Source organism: Lytechinus pictus, chromosome 15, assembly GCF_037042905.1.
Source record: "Lytechinus pictus isolate F3 Inbred chromosome 15, Lp3.0, whole genome shotgun sequence".
NCBI classification, from domain to species: domain Eukaryota; kingdom Metazoa; phylum Echinodermata; class Echinoidea; order Temnopleuroida; family Toxopneustidae; genus Lytechinus; species Lytechinus pictus.
In genome coordinates, this window is record NC_087259.1 from 29,664,444 (window position 1) to 29,680,266 (window position 15,823).

Consider the following 15,823-nt stretch of genomic DNA (forward strand, 5'->3'; position numbering starts at 1 on the left):
ACCTCAAGGCCAGTCAATATTATGTAAAGATTGTGTGTTACATATCATGTGTGTGCTGGCATTTGAGCATGACAAAGTCTGAACCTGACCCAATGATACATAAACTGTAATCATTCTTTTTATCGTATAATGCTTTTATTTAAAAGTTGATTATGAAAAACCATGAATTGTATAAGTCCCTTAATTTTGATCCATATGCTAACATTGAGCAGTTATATCAATGGTTTGCAACCTTTGATTAACATAAATGTTAAAAGAGGTGATGATTTTGTTAAAATATTACTGCAGTGAAATACAGGGTGTATAAGTTACTGATAAGATAACCAGCTGATTGTGATAGCTTGTAGTTAATCTAGTCTAGTAGGCTATTTCACTAAACACATTACTCTGGAGAAACAAAAATAAACTGGATTGATTTTATATTTGTTGTTTTGTCCTCTAGTGTTCTGCTACATGCGGTGTTGGTATCCAGCAACGTTCAGTGACATGTATTGATCTTGATAATGACAACGCGACAGTTGCTAACAATCTGTGCTCTGAGAATGCACCAACCTCAGCTATCCTATGTGACCTAGGAGAATGCCCAACAGAGTAAGTATTCTTCTTATGTCTGGTATACCCAATTAAGTCGTGTTCAGTCATTGCAGGTGGAGTTTCATCAACATTTTTCAACGTGACAAGTTGTCAGATCTGACTGTTTCATGGTTTTAATAGACCTTATGCATGTGACATCATAATGTCATAGCGCCCTCCCTCAGAGGATATAGGAATATGTGTAAGTGGAGTTGTTAGAGATCCACCAACTAAAGATCACCAACACATAAATGGCTAAGGCACTGACCTCTAAGATTGTGGCGTGATGACATCAATGCATAAATTCTATTGGCTGAGAAGCGCATGTCACTGACTGTTACCATGGTAACTGTTAGATAATGACAGCTTCTCACTGCTGACAAATTTCAAGAAACTTTTCCCAGGTATCATAAACAAATTTTCTTGTATCCCTTAGGTGGCCTTTATAGACATGTTACAATGTAGCCTGGTGAATATAATGAATTATATTCCAATCTTGTATAGTTATGTTTATGTACTATTTATTTTCTTTGGTTGTATAGGTACTCCTATCTCACGTCCCCATACTCAGATTGTAGCTGTGCTGGAACCCAGACTCGTATTGTGGTTTGTATAACATTCATGAATGGAGCTCCCGTACCAGCCACAGATATGGACTGTCAGAGTGCCGGTATAGAGCGACCAAACGATTCACAGTCTTGCCAAGTGCCAATCTCCTGTAATCCGGTCTGGAGGTTCGGTGAATGGAGCGATGTAAGTATATGTTAAAATTCTACCCGCTGCCACCCCAAAGCATACTATGATAAAGATTTCAACACTATTTTTTTACAAATCCCTTGGAAGTTTCATTGAGATGGCACAGTGTACACATCTGACACTTATGAGAACCTCAAACCTGTATGATGAACATTTCAAGCTTGCTCAAAAATATATAATCTAGGGATAAATTAGACGAATATATTATGGCTTTAAAACCTTCCTATTCACTGCCTTATTTCTTTATATGCACCGAGTACTCTACAGAGTGGATATGGTGCTTTTATAGTCACATGTTTTGGGGGCATTGTGGTCTAGTGGTTAAGACCCCCATCTGTCAATCTGAGGGACGTGGGTTTGATTCCCAGCCATGGCAGGTTTTCCTTCTGCAAAAAAATTGTCTTTATTATGCTGCACTCAACCCAGGAGAGGTAAATGGGTACCAGCAAGAAGAAATTCCTCAAAAAGCTATGAGCACCAGAATCGGTAGACTAGCTTAGCCAGGGTCATATAGGAGCGACTTGAGCACCTAACAAGGTGGAGACGTGCACCATATAATTTCTATTTTATTTATCTATCTATTATCCATCCACCCATCCACCCATCCATCCATATAAGCCTTGTGCAGTCATGATACAATAACTTTGTCATGTCTACTTTGTTTCTTCAGTGTTCTGTTTCCTGTGGTAACGGTGTACGAAGTAGAGTCGTATTTTGTGTGGAATCTGAGCAATCTAACGTGATTGTACCTTCTACTTCCTGTAATGCTACTGAAGAACCAGCCAGTGTTGATATCTGTAATGAGGGTGATTGCATCACGTAAGTATGGCTTGATGAGATTGATTGTGGAATATCAAATATCTTCCCTTGCGTTCAGTTCATGAGTAGCAAGTAAAGATGTAGCATTGAGAGCGTTGAACTATATTATATTTAGGCCTGGGACGAATGTTAATTTTACCATTCGATTAGTTCCTGAAAAAACAATTGAATAATCGATTGATCGTTGGAAATCACGTCTTCTAATCAAGACTTCCCGAATAGGGTTTTTCAATTATTGAACATGTAGGGTAGAGTACTATCTGTTCCTTATGAATTGAATTAGGCCTTTTATTCCCCTTCTTGATTTCTATTTCAAAGAAACTCTATGAAATGGGAATAAAACATTCACTTCATTGTTCCACTGAAAAATCTATCCCAAATCATTCTTGTATTATGCATCCCTCCAAGTGCAACACCCCTGCATATGAATGAATCCGCCTACAGTCTTGGGTCCAATTTACGTCTCTGTAAACAACTCATTCATGAAGTATTCTTTGAGACGGACGTACCCCCATGTGGTGCTTTTTACTTATTGAAAATTTTCATCCATTGCCCACACCATGCCCCAACCCTCACCTGTGGTAGTGCCCACGATGTTAAAAATATTTTGCGAAATATTTTTCATTTGAATTACCTCTCAGAATTACAATTTCTGATAATTTGAACCTATAACGGAGTCTGTTTTGGGAGACTAGTAGACATTTGGAATTACGTGATGGTGCGTGTTGGAATGTTATTTTGATTGAGTGAGAGGGGGAGAGGCCGGGCTTAAAGAGATTGCATTGTTTTGAAACATGAAAGAATTCCCATCGCTATCTTTCTTTCTCTCTGTCACTCACACCATGCTCACACCCACACACACAGAGATTGGGGAGGGGTCAATTTTTTCTGGAGTCATGACCTTTAATGGGAACGCACATGGCTCATTCTTTGTCTCCCAGAAGTTTCATTGGCCATTGAATGTCCAATCACATATCGGCTCAAGTCAGCTCCTTGTGTGTGTGTGTGTACTTTGTTTTAGGCACACAGACATGGAACCATAGAGTTATTATACACCTATGCATACAATATACATTGTGTATCGAGGGCATGGAAGGCCGGGTGGGATTAAGATATTCAGACCTCTTTCAGGTTGGTGTTTAACTGTGAATGTGATACAATCATTGTTTATTTTTGACGAATTATATCGGTAACATAATTTTCTAAAGCTGTATCAAGTACTTAACAATTGTTATCATTAACTTCATTGTTATCTTGTCATTTTGTTACTATTACTTGAGTAATCGAGTTATCCCAATTGTCTAATCGGTATCTGCCGATTATTCGATTAGTGTAAATTTTGCTAATCGATTAGCGATCGGCGGCAAGCCATTCGAACCATTCGATCAATCGATGTTTACTCCCAGGCCTAATTGTATTCATATGCAAAGTCAGAAATATATTTTTTAAAATGTTGGTTTTGACACAATAAGGGTTTCAAAATCTCAAGAAGTATTTCTTGTGATATAGGTCCCAAATCAAGAATAAGGGGGGTACTTGTAGGGTTTTTTCTTCAAAGTTTGGATGCGCATTATTCTATTGCACCTACTTTGCATTTTTGGAATGCCAAATGAATGATGATTTTAATAATAATCATTTACGTATCTTGTTTGTTTCCATAGGTACACATGGGTGTCGGAGAACTTTGGAGAATGTTCTGTAACCTGCGGTGAAGGTGTGAGGATGCGTAATGTCCTCTGTTATGCCATCTCTGGTGGTACCTTTGAGGTTGTTGATGCTTCACGTTGCGACCCTTCGTTGGAGCCACCGAGTGAAGAGATCTGTGATCTAGAGGAGTGTGGAGGAGTCTTTGAAGCAACTCCTTGGAGTGAAGTAAGACAAACATTCAAACAAGGTTGTCACATTTTGTGGTTTGCATGCTTGCCTGAAACCTTGATATAGAGCCCTGAAATGATACACAATACTAGTGCACGGGAAGTAAAAGCAAAAAGAAAATGCATTATGTGCCCATTTGTCTTGCATCAGTATGCTTCTTTCAAGACTGAATATATTTTATAGCAAATAATCACTAAATAGTTAAATTGGCAATGTGATGCAAAATTATTTTTCATGCAACCTAGCAATTTTCTAACTTCTGAAGAATTCATTGAGCAATCTGTTTGTTTTTCGAGGCATGAATTTTTGAAAATTAAGACACAGAGAGAAAAAATATGTGTGCATGTGAATGTAAACTTCTATTGAAATATCTTCATCAATTTACAGTGCTCTGTGACCTGTGCTCAAGGTGTCCAGACCCGAAGTGTATCTTGCGTCTTGACCAAAGGATCCGGAACCGTGATTCCAGAGATGGAGTGTGGCAACATGACCCGTCCCTCCGAAACCAGGGAGTGCTACTTGGAAGCGTGCCCAGAACCTTATGGCTGTGACCAAAGCTACCCAACAGAGGGCAGTATAACGTATACTCTCGAGAGTCCTGGATACCCTATGGGCTACCCAGCTGATCTGGAGTGTAGTAAGGACTTGGTTGCTCCAGAAGGGAGTATTATCAGGATCACATTCACCGATCTGCAGCTTGAAGATGGCTGTGCTTATGATTCAGTGAGGGTAAGCTTTCAAGAAATATTCAGATTGTTTTCAATCTTTTTAGATTTTGTTCCTTTTTGAAACGATTTGATTCATATTCACACATAGATGAACTTACAACATAAAAAGAATGAATGGTCAAACGAGCAATGTGACGTTATGTTGCCGTAAATCATTTTATACCCAAAGTTGTAGATCGACCGTGATCAAGCTACTAATAATTTGCCAAAATACAATCTTCATGGCTTCAATCGAAACAGAAACTCATCACATTTTTGGTGCAATCCATAAAATAAATTCTATCGTCATTCAAATAAAAATATTCCCCAATAATAAATCCCTCATTGATTTATGTTCATCTATGTTCATGTTTATATTAATTGATGAATCATGTATGATTATGAAATTATGATTAGGACATATGTATCATTTGTGTTCATCTTTATCTCCCCAGCTTATTGATGCCGAAACCTCTGAGGTAACCAGTCTCTGTGATGAGGTTGATCTCCCCTATGTTTATGAATCATCTGGTTCAACCCTTGAGGTTCTCTTTACAACCGATGCCTCAGTCAGCAGACGAGGTTTCACCGCCAGCTACCAAGCCATTCCCGCCACCATCATCGAGTACAGAACTGGCGAATGGAGCGAGGTGAGTTGATGTGATATCATTACTATGCATTCTAGATGTCTCTCCTTCAGCAAATTACAGCGATGGTATATGGAAGAATTTTTGTTTTCAAAACTGAACTGAACATTTCAGTTTAGGACATTCATATTTGTGGCAGAATGTTTGAACTCCTTTGAAGGTATATCATATATTCATCATATATTCATCATATATTCATGGATATTTTCAATAGTATGTTATTGAATTTCAATATTAACAAGATTTGGGAATTTCGGCAGATTAAAGGGGCCCCCATGAACAAGCAATGATTCACTGTGATTCCAAACCTATAATTCTGAGCTCTTTGGAAATATATCTTGAACGATATTCATTAACACTTTTGTTGATGTTTTTGTTTCTCCAGTGTTCTGTAACGTGTGGAATGGGAGTAGAAAGGCGAGAGCTGACTTGTGTTGAGGATGGTGAAGAGGTAGATGATTCAGAGTGTGTTGGTCTGCCTATGCCATCGGTTGAACAACCATGTATGCTAGATGAATGCCCTCTCCCAGGTGGTAAGTACTATAACATGATGATATGAATCCTAATCAAATCTGATTGGCTGATATCAATCATGTAACCTGTCAATTATTTTAGCCTACATGAAAATTTTGCTTCAATGGATCAATAACTAAACTTTATTTTACTTGGCTGTAGTCAGGATTTGAATCATCTTAAGGTGATTGAAAAGTTTGATTCTGTCCTGTGAGTTATATAAATTACTGAAATGATAATTGGATTTAAGCGCTTAGAGACATCATTTGTTTTGTGATAAGCGCTATACAAATAATGTTTATTATTATTATTGTTATTATTATGCAAATTGGTTTTGAGTCATGTTCACTGAGTGGACACGGATATGAAAGTAGGGGACTTGAAAGATCTACTTTCAGTCGTTTCAAATCATGATATGAATGGACATATGAAGGCCAACCCTTTCCAGTAATAAATAAATCACAAATTCTTGTATTTCTTATACCTTGGTCACATTTGCTCTACGGCCGCCGTACGGCGAGTCAAAAACAGCCGTTTAATTCATTTTTATTCAAACCATCTATATTTAGCTGGTACAAAAAATGTTAAACATGTGTTAAAACGGCTGTTTTCGACTCGCCGTACGGCCGCCGTAGAACAAATGTGACCGAGGTATAATGGTTGGTATTCTTAAATGGGTATATTAGACATGAATCACCGGTGCCAAATGAGGTATTTGGTTGATGGCTGCTTTCTTAACTGTTAATGTGTCCAAGAAACTTTGAATTTGGAATTAACCATTATCTCACATAAATGAAATGATGTCCAAGTTCACAGAATAAATGTATAAAAAACTAAAACACTTTGTCAATCACTATATACTATAATTTGACTATTTTTTTTTTTTGGGGGGGAATTTAGGTTTGGGAAAAATGATCGATTCATATGCCAGCATAAAACAATAGCAAAAAATATATAAATAAATTACTGATGATGGAAAACTTGACAGGGAAGTTCATTTCTATTTCAAACAGGCAAAACTCCCTGTTACTGTACTATTTGATAAGTTTGAATTGCAGTGATTGTCTCATATTTCCAAGGACACCAAGAAAATGCCAACACCAATCTTGAAAAATCTCTTTATTTCTTTGTTTTTCAGCATGCGGAGAGAATATCCTGCGTCGTGGTCCAGGCGCTATCACCAGTCCTAATTACCCATCGGTCTATCCCAACAATGTAACCTGTGGGAATACCATCCGTGCACCCCCTGGTTTGGTCGTTAACATCACTGTTGATTTCCTTCTTTTTATCAACCAAGGTTTACCATGCGGGTCGGGTGATTATATTGAGGTAGGTTTAGAGTATGCAAAGGCATACCACGTGCATCATTCCCATTCTAGGCACACTCGTCTTTCATTGTGGGTGACTTCTATTCTATCATGTCCATACAAATGGTGATGTAGCTCTCTCCTTCACTGCACCTAACCTGTGGAATAAGCTACATCCTTTTCTAAAATTATCACCAACATTGGATCAATCAAAACAAAACTTGAAGACCTACCTTTTCTAATATCCTGATCATATTGGACTTAATACTGTCCCTGCTTGGTAATTTGTATATATTTCATCTCCTATGCTAATCAGGGATTGCATGTCAAAACACTTAGTATCTGATGAAAAAGGCGCTATAGATACATGAAATCTTATTGGTAGTTAGAATGCTGTTGCACCGTTTAACTGTGATGACTTTCATACGTGATCATGCTGAGGGATTGGTTGAATTCTAAATACCATGATCACAGTGTTTAAAATGATTACAAACTTTATTTAAATACTGAAACTTTCCTCAGATCTCATGGGTAGTTCTACTGATTAATCCATATTCTTCTCTGCACCTGGGACTCATTGTTTAGCTATATATTTCTTGAATTTTTCAATTCTCATTTGACCCACAGCCTCTGAAAATAATGATAATTGGTGGTGCATGTTATATGAAAAACACGAATTATTAGTGTTTGATTCAAACTTTGCAAACCCTTTTTCTTATATCCATTACTGTGTGCTAAAATTTTGGGAACTGATTTTTTTTAAAATATACATTCTATGTTTCCTTTTTTTAAAAGTGTTATATTATCCATGCAATAATGACTAAAAGGGGAGGTTAGAAGTCAAGGTTACTAGCTTGTGTAGCTAGGCTCCTAGCTGACCAGGCTCCCTTTGGGAATGACAACCCTAGCTTGCATCCGTATGGGCTGTGAAGTGGGAAACACTGTTTCAGTCCAAGGAACAAGTGGCTTTGGCCCCTGGCTATATTTGGTTTAGGTTGACTGCCCATTCTATCTAATTACTATTGTCACATTATTTAATTATCGTTTATTACCGTAAGTAACGGTGTATTAACCGCACCTTTTTCTCGGCGGGATATAAGCAAAAGTCGGGGGTGCGGTTTATACACGGTGACGGGTCTGAGCCCGCCCGCGTAGCCCCTCCCGAACATGTAAGAAGTCTGCCAGTTCACAACACATCGAGTGGCCGGCCGTAGCCGCCCAGTGCAATGTCGTTTAGAGGGGTATGAGCCGCGGGTAATGGGTAGCGATTATTATGATCTTATGATCAAATACTGTCGTAACAAATGCACCCACCTTCATGACATTAATTTCGACTTTATTCTCGATTCAAAGCAGCGAAGTTCCCTGGCTAAGTTCATAGAGACGCCAACCATCCTCGGTAATAATTTGTCACAGCTGAGCGAGAGCCAAGAGCTAGCTTGCGTTGTATTTTGGTTTTAGTGCGACTTAAGCTGGCGCTATTCATTTAATTTAACCCCTCAAAGTCCCGTTTCGCGCCAGCTTATTTTTTCTTTCCCGTTTGCTTTTCATAAGATACCATGTACACCGTGCACCACGCACGATATAGAGACGGCACGAAGCCGTCAAACAACTGGAAAAAATACAAATTTCTTTGTTTCTTGAACCTTCCTGTAATCCCGTATCCAAAATTCATGCTAAGACATCGAATGCTAGACAAATTCTGAAAGTGATTGTGAGGTTGTGATGCAAGAAATGTGAAAGACACAGATCACAATTTGATAAGATGTACTGGTAGTGGTACCGTATCGAAGTTTGAAATGTACATGTACAAGAAAGGCAGTGCTGTGTGTGTGTACACTGTGACTGTGAGGTGAGTGAGTGTGTAAATTGCCAATATTGGCGGGACCTTTCTTTCTTGCTAACATTTGTAGATGAATTGATCAAGAACAGCAGATTTCCGCATACCGGTAATCTCTTTGAATACTTTGAAATCTTTAACTTAGTTTTTGTTTCTTCGTACCTCAAATATACATGTAAATGTGAGGATTTTTTTTTTTTTTTAGTCCAAAGTTGGGGGGGTGCGGTTTATACACGGGTGCGGTTAATACACCGTTACTTACGGCAGTCATGGAACACTTTTCATCATTGTATGATGGCAACATCAGGCCCAAAGAACAATCTAAAAAAATAAAAATAAGGAAACTATCTATAGATTAAGTGACAATAAATGAGAAAGTGTGTTCTTTAAGTAGAGGATTGTGGGTAATGATTGCATCGAAAGAAACATTTTGATTTCATTTTTTTCTTCAGGTCAAAGATTCAAGTTCTGACAGTAGTCTTATCGTTTGCCAAAGCACTGATTTAGTAAACAAAATCTCATTGACCAATGAGGTTTCTGTGACGTTTTTCAGTGATGGTAGGCCCGCTCCTAGTGGCACTGGATTCTCCCTTTCCTTTTCCTTCGTTGAGCCTGAAGGTATGTATATAGAATACCGGTATATATTTTCCATTTCGTAGCTTTATTGATAACGATAATTGTATAATCCACTTTGATATAGTTTTTAATACATCAGATAATTTACACAGTCATCAGATCATGGCTTGCCCGCATGCAATATACATGCATGCACTATCTCCACTCGGTGGGGAGCATTTCAATGAGAATATTCAAACTTCTTTACTTGGCATACTATATTGGCTTTCACATGCTACTGGGTGCCTACTTTAAAATATAAGCTGAGGACTGAAGTAAGACGGGGGGGGGGGGCAAAGAGGTGGGCGGGGGGAGGAGTTGGGGTATATGTTCTAATGAAACACAGTTAAATTATGGTTAACATGTTTAAAGACTAGGTAAAGTAATAAACTTTATAGTTTGTATCAAACATTTTATCACGTGAATAATCAACTTTACATCATGCTATGGAATATAAAGTTAGAAAGATGTCTTTCCCTCCTCAACCCAACTCAGAAAATAGCACATAGGAAACATTCAACAAATGACTCATAAGATTTGAATTGATATGAAATATAAAGACACTATCATAATACTAATCTCCGTTTGCTTGTATTGTCATAGTTGATATCTGCGGAAGTAACGTCACAACATCTGGACAGCCAATCTACTCTCCCAACTACCCTGATAACTATGATGATAATACAACCTGTGTTACTGAGATCATTAACGATGATGGATGCATCAGCATTCAATTTCTTGTCATGGATATTGACAATGGAGATTTCATTGATGGCATCTGCAGGGAAGATTCCCTAACGGTAAGTGATTGAAAAAAATTAACTTCTTCACCTCATTGTACCACTTAATTATTTTGAATTGCATTTTTTAATAGCACTATAGGCTTGATATGAGGATAACACTTTCATAATGAAAGTTTGATTTTTTTTGCCCGATAGTTATAAAGTGCACAATACTTCTTGCCTTAAGTGCTACTAGTTTTTGTCTCGCCTGCATAGCAGAGCGAGACTATGAGCGCCGCTTTTCCGACGGCGGCGGTGGCGGCGGAGTCAACATCAAATCTTAACCTAAGGTTAAGTTTTTGAAATGACATCATAACTTAGAAAGTATATGGACCTAGTTCATGAAACTTGGACATAAGGTTAATCAAGTATTACTTAACATCCTGCACGAGTTTCAGGTCACATGACCAAGGTCAAAGGTCATTTAGGGTCAATGAACTTTGGCCAAGTTGGGGGTATTTGTTGAATTACCATAATAACTTTGAAAATTTATGGATCTACTTCATTAAACTTGAATATTAGGTTAATCAAGTACCACTGAATATCCTGTGCGAGTTTCAGGTCACATGACCATGGTCAATGGTCATTTAAGGTCAATGAACTTTGGCCGTGTTGGGGGTATTTGTTAAATTACCATCCTACAGTTACTCTGAAAGTTTATGGATCTAGTTCATAAAACATGGACATGAGAGTAATCAACTATCACTGAATATCCTGTACGAGTTTCAGGTCACATGACCATGGTCAAAGGTCATTAAAGGTCAATGAACTTTGGCCGTGTTGGGGGTATTTGTTGAATTACCATCATAACTCTGAAAGTTTATGGATCTAGTTCATAAAACTTGAAATATAAGAGTAATCAAGTATCACTGAACATCCCCTGTGAGTTTCAGGTCACAAAACCAAGGTCAAAGGTCAGTTAAGGTCAATAAACTTAAGCCATGTTGGGGTAATTGTTGAATTGCCATCATAACTTTGAAAGTTTATAGATAGAGTGAATGAAATGTGGACATGGGTGTAGTTGACAAGTCTTAAGTCACCGTTCAAATGTCATTTATGGTCAATGAACGTGGTATTATGTCATTATATGAATGGTGTTTTTGTGAATGATTATTTTATAGTAGTTTTCTAAGTTAGCACTGCTGCTATATTAAATCGCGCAATGCAGGCGAGACTGCCAGAGGCGTTCCACTTGTTTTATATTTTCATCATTATTAGACAAAGAGAACTGTTCATGTGAATTTATTTTTTATTCATGATTTTGTGTTGTTCCACCTCCATAGCAGAGCGACACTATAGGCGCCGCCTTTTCGGTGACGGCAGTGTCAAATTTTTTCAAAGTCATACCTAGTTCACGAAACTTGGACATATGGGTAATCAAGTATCACTGATCATCTTGCACAAGTTTCAGGTCACATGATCATGGTCAAAGGCTGTTTAGGGTCAATGAAATTTGACTATATTGTGGTATCAACAATAAAATCTTAACCAAGGTTAAGTTCTGAAACAGTATCATAACTTTGAAAGTTAATGGATCTTCTGCATGACACTTGGACATGATGGTTATCATGTATCACCGATTTTTTGCATGATTGCCTAGTCACATGATTAAGGTCAAAGGACATTTAGGGTCAATGAACTTAGTATGAATGTTTTTTTGACAAATCACTCACCTTAGTTGTTTTCAAAGTCAGCATTGCTGTTATATTGAATTGTGTAATGCAGGCAAGACCGCCAAAAGTGATCCACTTTTTTTCGTTTAAATATTTCATTATGGGAAAATCGATGAGGGTTTATAATTGCTATTTCATTTGCATTGTTATGTAGAAATTTATCATTTCTATTGTTATTCGCACAATTATTCATGAATTTACGAAAAAAACGTCTCATAAAAATTATTCTAAAAATTGAATTAAATTTTGTCTTGAATTCTTGCAGATTTCAGATCAAAACAACCCGTCCCTTAGCCAGACTTACTGTAGCGAGATTTCTCGGGAATCACATTGGCTCTCTGCATCAGGCAACGTTGAGGTATCCTTTACAAGTAACAGTGTGAATACCAGCAGTGGTTACATCGCTATCGCAACATTTGTTGAATGTCCACAAGCCTTTTGGATACCACTCCCATTCGGAAATGTGAGTTTGTTTTTTTTTAGCATATACAACAACTTCAATATAAACATTAGTTTATTATTACTTACATGTATACATAGAGAATTCCTCATATTAAAGAATAGATTTTTTTTTTTAAAGTTCCAATCACATTTTATGTATCATATGATTTTTATATGGGCCAATATTAAAAAAAAATTATAAGGAGCTCACTGTCATTTTATCGTGTTTGAATGTTCTTCACGTAATAGAATATTGAATTTAATTGAATTGATTTATTTATTTATTAAAAACAACATTGAATAGGCAGCTCACAGGCTGAAAATATTCAATTTACAAACAAACATCAAAAGAAACAGTATAATTAAGCAAAGGTAACAGACAGATAATTAGTTATCCTCTATTTGAAAAGAAAAATAATGACAAGAATATGTCAAGTGGGACTGATAATGAAACAATTAAAAACAATAAATATATGTGAATTTTTGTGTTAGTTTGACAAAAAAATGATGTGTCCTTAAATATTTTGTGAACTCATCAAAAGTTTACTTTCTCGTCAACTTTTCTTTGCCACTTTTTGACCTTTTATGTCTAATGGATGATGCTGAGGCATATCAGTCTGAAATCTGATTGGTTTTTGTTTCTAGCATATGAACGTGAAAATGAAAAGTATGTTATGCCTTGGATTTATAGCAAATGACCAATTTAATGTGGCATATTCATCAGGCATGGACTGATATTAAGCTGTTTTGGCTCTATGCTAATTAAGATTGATTTTAATCATTCAGTGTTCAGCAATCTGTGGCGTCGGCAATAGGACTAGAGAATTGGAATGTCGCAATGCACTGACCAATGAACTGACCTTTCCGAGTGAATGTCCAGAAGAAGAGCCCCCTAGAACAGAGCCTTGTTTCTTAGAAGAATGCCCATGTAAGTAGCCATTGGTTGGTTTCCCATACTTGACATTGCTAGAAAATATATTGGGCTGGTGTGCGTTCAGTCAATATAATGGGGCTAGGTGACATTATATTGGTATCTATAATTGACCTAGTGATGTTATTTCAGTGAATATGATAATAGATGGAGGTGAACCAAGGTGACATCATTTCAGTCAAATTCCGAGGTGTTGTAAAACACAAATAGCCAACATTTATTTATTTATTGTAATGAGCAAAAATATCGCAGAATCATTTCCTTCAAGGTTTTGATTGATACATCACAATAATGAGGTTTTGTACACAAGCTACCATGCAGAAATTGCTGGTATATTCCACGATCGTTGCCATATACCGGATTACGTAATTGCAAAAAGAGGGCAATTGACCAATCAGAAGCCTTCTCTCATACAACCCATCTTATATAATTCAATATAATAGGCAGAGATGACCTTATATCAGCGAATATAATGGAAAGAGGTGACACATTGTCCATTATAACAGATTGAGGTGAAGTCATGTTGGTCAATGTACCTAAATGATGTCATATCATTCAATATATAAGAGACAGATATGACGTGTTAGGAGGGGTACATATCATTCAAAGTAGAGGGCAGGTGATCTTTGGCAGTATTATTACCTCATCAATAGAGGGCAGGAATGGTCAAAGATTATGTCATATCGATCAGTATGACAGATCATGGTGACGTTACGCAGTCAATATGTATGGGCCAAGATGACGTCACACAATCAATATATATGGGTTGAGGTGACATCAAATGTTAATATAACATATCTAGGTGACGTCACAAAAGTCAATATATATGGGCGAAGTTGACATCACATAGTCAATATATTTGGGCAATGTGACGTCACACAATCAATATATATGAGCCGAGGTGATGTCACAAAGTCAATATATATGGGCTGAAGTGACGTCAAATCGGTCAATATAACATATCTAGGTGACGTCACAAAGTCAATATACATGGGCCAAGGTGACGTCACACAGTCAATATATATGGGCCAAGTTGACGTCACACAGTCAATATATGGGCCAAGGTGACGTCACACAGTTAATATACATGGGCCAAGGTGACGTCACACAGTCAAAATATACGGGCCAAGGTGACGTCACACATTCAAATATATGGGCCAAGGTGACGTCACACAGTCAAATATATGGGCCGAGGTGACGTCACACAGTCAAATATATGGGCCGAGGTGACGTCACATCGGTCAATATAAAAGAAAAGGTAATGTCATATGAGCCAGTAGAATGTTGAAGATGTAGTAATTAGATTACATTTTGTCCAACCACTGAATTGTCTATATCTAAATTAACAAGTTTAATATTTCATTTCCCCCCACAGCCTGTGATGTCACCATCACTGAAGGGAACCAAGTGTTTGAATTCCCATTCAACAATGACTACTATCTCTACAACGATGAATGTACTCTAACCATCACCAATAATGATGGATGCATCTCTCTATTCTTCACATCTCTTGACATCGATCAGAGTGTTGGAGATGAGTGTGGTGATTATCTTTCGGTAAGTAGAAGAGTACACTCATTGACAAAGTGGTATGGTTCCTTTTTTTTAAGATTGGCTTTGAATGAAGGGGAGAGGGGAATTCGAGGGGGGAGGGAAGGATAGATTGTGAGTGGAAGAGAAAAGAGAATGGATGGAAATTCGGAGACAGGTTCTTTCACAGATCCATATCTATCTAGGTTTCCCTTGTTTGTGCGGTATTAATGATTTTCTTCCTTTGTTTTTTCTTAAATAGATATATGACGCCCAAAACGTTTACGCCAACGAACCATACTGTCGTTTCATGGGCACCCCTAGTAATGCAATCAGCACTGTGACGTATCAGAGTCTGGGTAGTACCGTAGAACTGACGCTAAGGACTCCAGATTCCGAGCGTTTCAAGAGCGTAGGAGTCTTCCCATCATTCGGTGCATGTGCTCCATTTGCTTTCGTACCCGGACCATGGAGTGAGGTAAGAATTTATTTTTCTTTTATTTCAGCATGGTAGCCCTATCAGTAAATGATAAAAAAAACAAGTGGAAGAAACAAAAATTCAATTGCAAACTCAGCTATGGTATTGTAAAAAAAAAAAGCATTCTGAAAAAAATAACTAATCCTTGCATCATACCAACAGATAAGGATTAGGGTAATGTAGAATAAGCAATTATCAGCAATGTGTTCCTAAAATTAGTATTACAAACATTTCTCCTTGGATCACAACAGAATTCTTGTCCAGCCCATCTCAACAAAAGGTTGATTTGAACAAAAGGAGGAAAATCCAACAAGCAAAACACTGAAAATTTCATCA

The 15,823-nt window shown here is 37.4% G+C and overlaps 1 protein-coding gene across 2 annotated transcripts in view; it reads left to right on the forward strand.

Annotated features, from left to right (window-relative positions):
* The window catches only part of LOC129278063 (uncharacterized), an 81,350-nt gene that overhangs the window by 22,209 nt on the left and 43,318 nt on the right, over positions 1 to 15,823 (forward strand). For both annotated transcript variants that reach the window (XM_054914277.2, XM_054914279.2), the window contains exons 18-31: positions 443 to 591; positions 1,116 to 1,326; positions 2,000 to 2,148; positions 3,810 to 4,020; positions 4,411 to 4,752; positions 5,186 to 5,380; positions 5,763 to 5,910; positions 7,029 to 7,219; positions 9,490 to 9,655; positions 10,256 to 10,452; positions 12,373 to 12,570; positions 13,335 to 13,476; positions 14,855 to 15,036; positions 15,272 to 15,487. In XM_054914277.2, the coding sequence (XP_054770252.2) occupies positions 443 to 591; positions 1,116 to 1,326; positions 2,000 to 2,148; positions 3,810 to 4,020; positions 4,411 to 4,752; positions 5,186 to 5,380; positions 5,763 to 5,910; positions 7,029 to 7,219; positions 9,490 to 9,655; positions 10,256 to 10,452; positions 12,373 to 12,570; positions 13,335 to 13,476; positions 14,855 to 15,036; positions 15,272 to 15,487 (2,697 nt within the window). The remainder of the gene's footprint in view (positions 1 to 442; positions 592 to 1,115; positions 1,327 to 1,999; positions 2,149 to 3,809; positions 4,021 to 4,410; positions 4,753 to 5,185; positions 5,381 to 5,762; positions 5,911 to 7,028; positions 7,220 to 9,489; positions 9,656 to 10,255; positions 10,453 to 12,372; positions 12,571 to 13,334; positions 13,477 to 14,854; positions 15,037 to 15,271; positions 15,488 to 15,823) is intronic.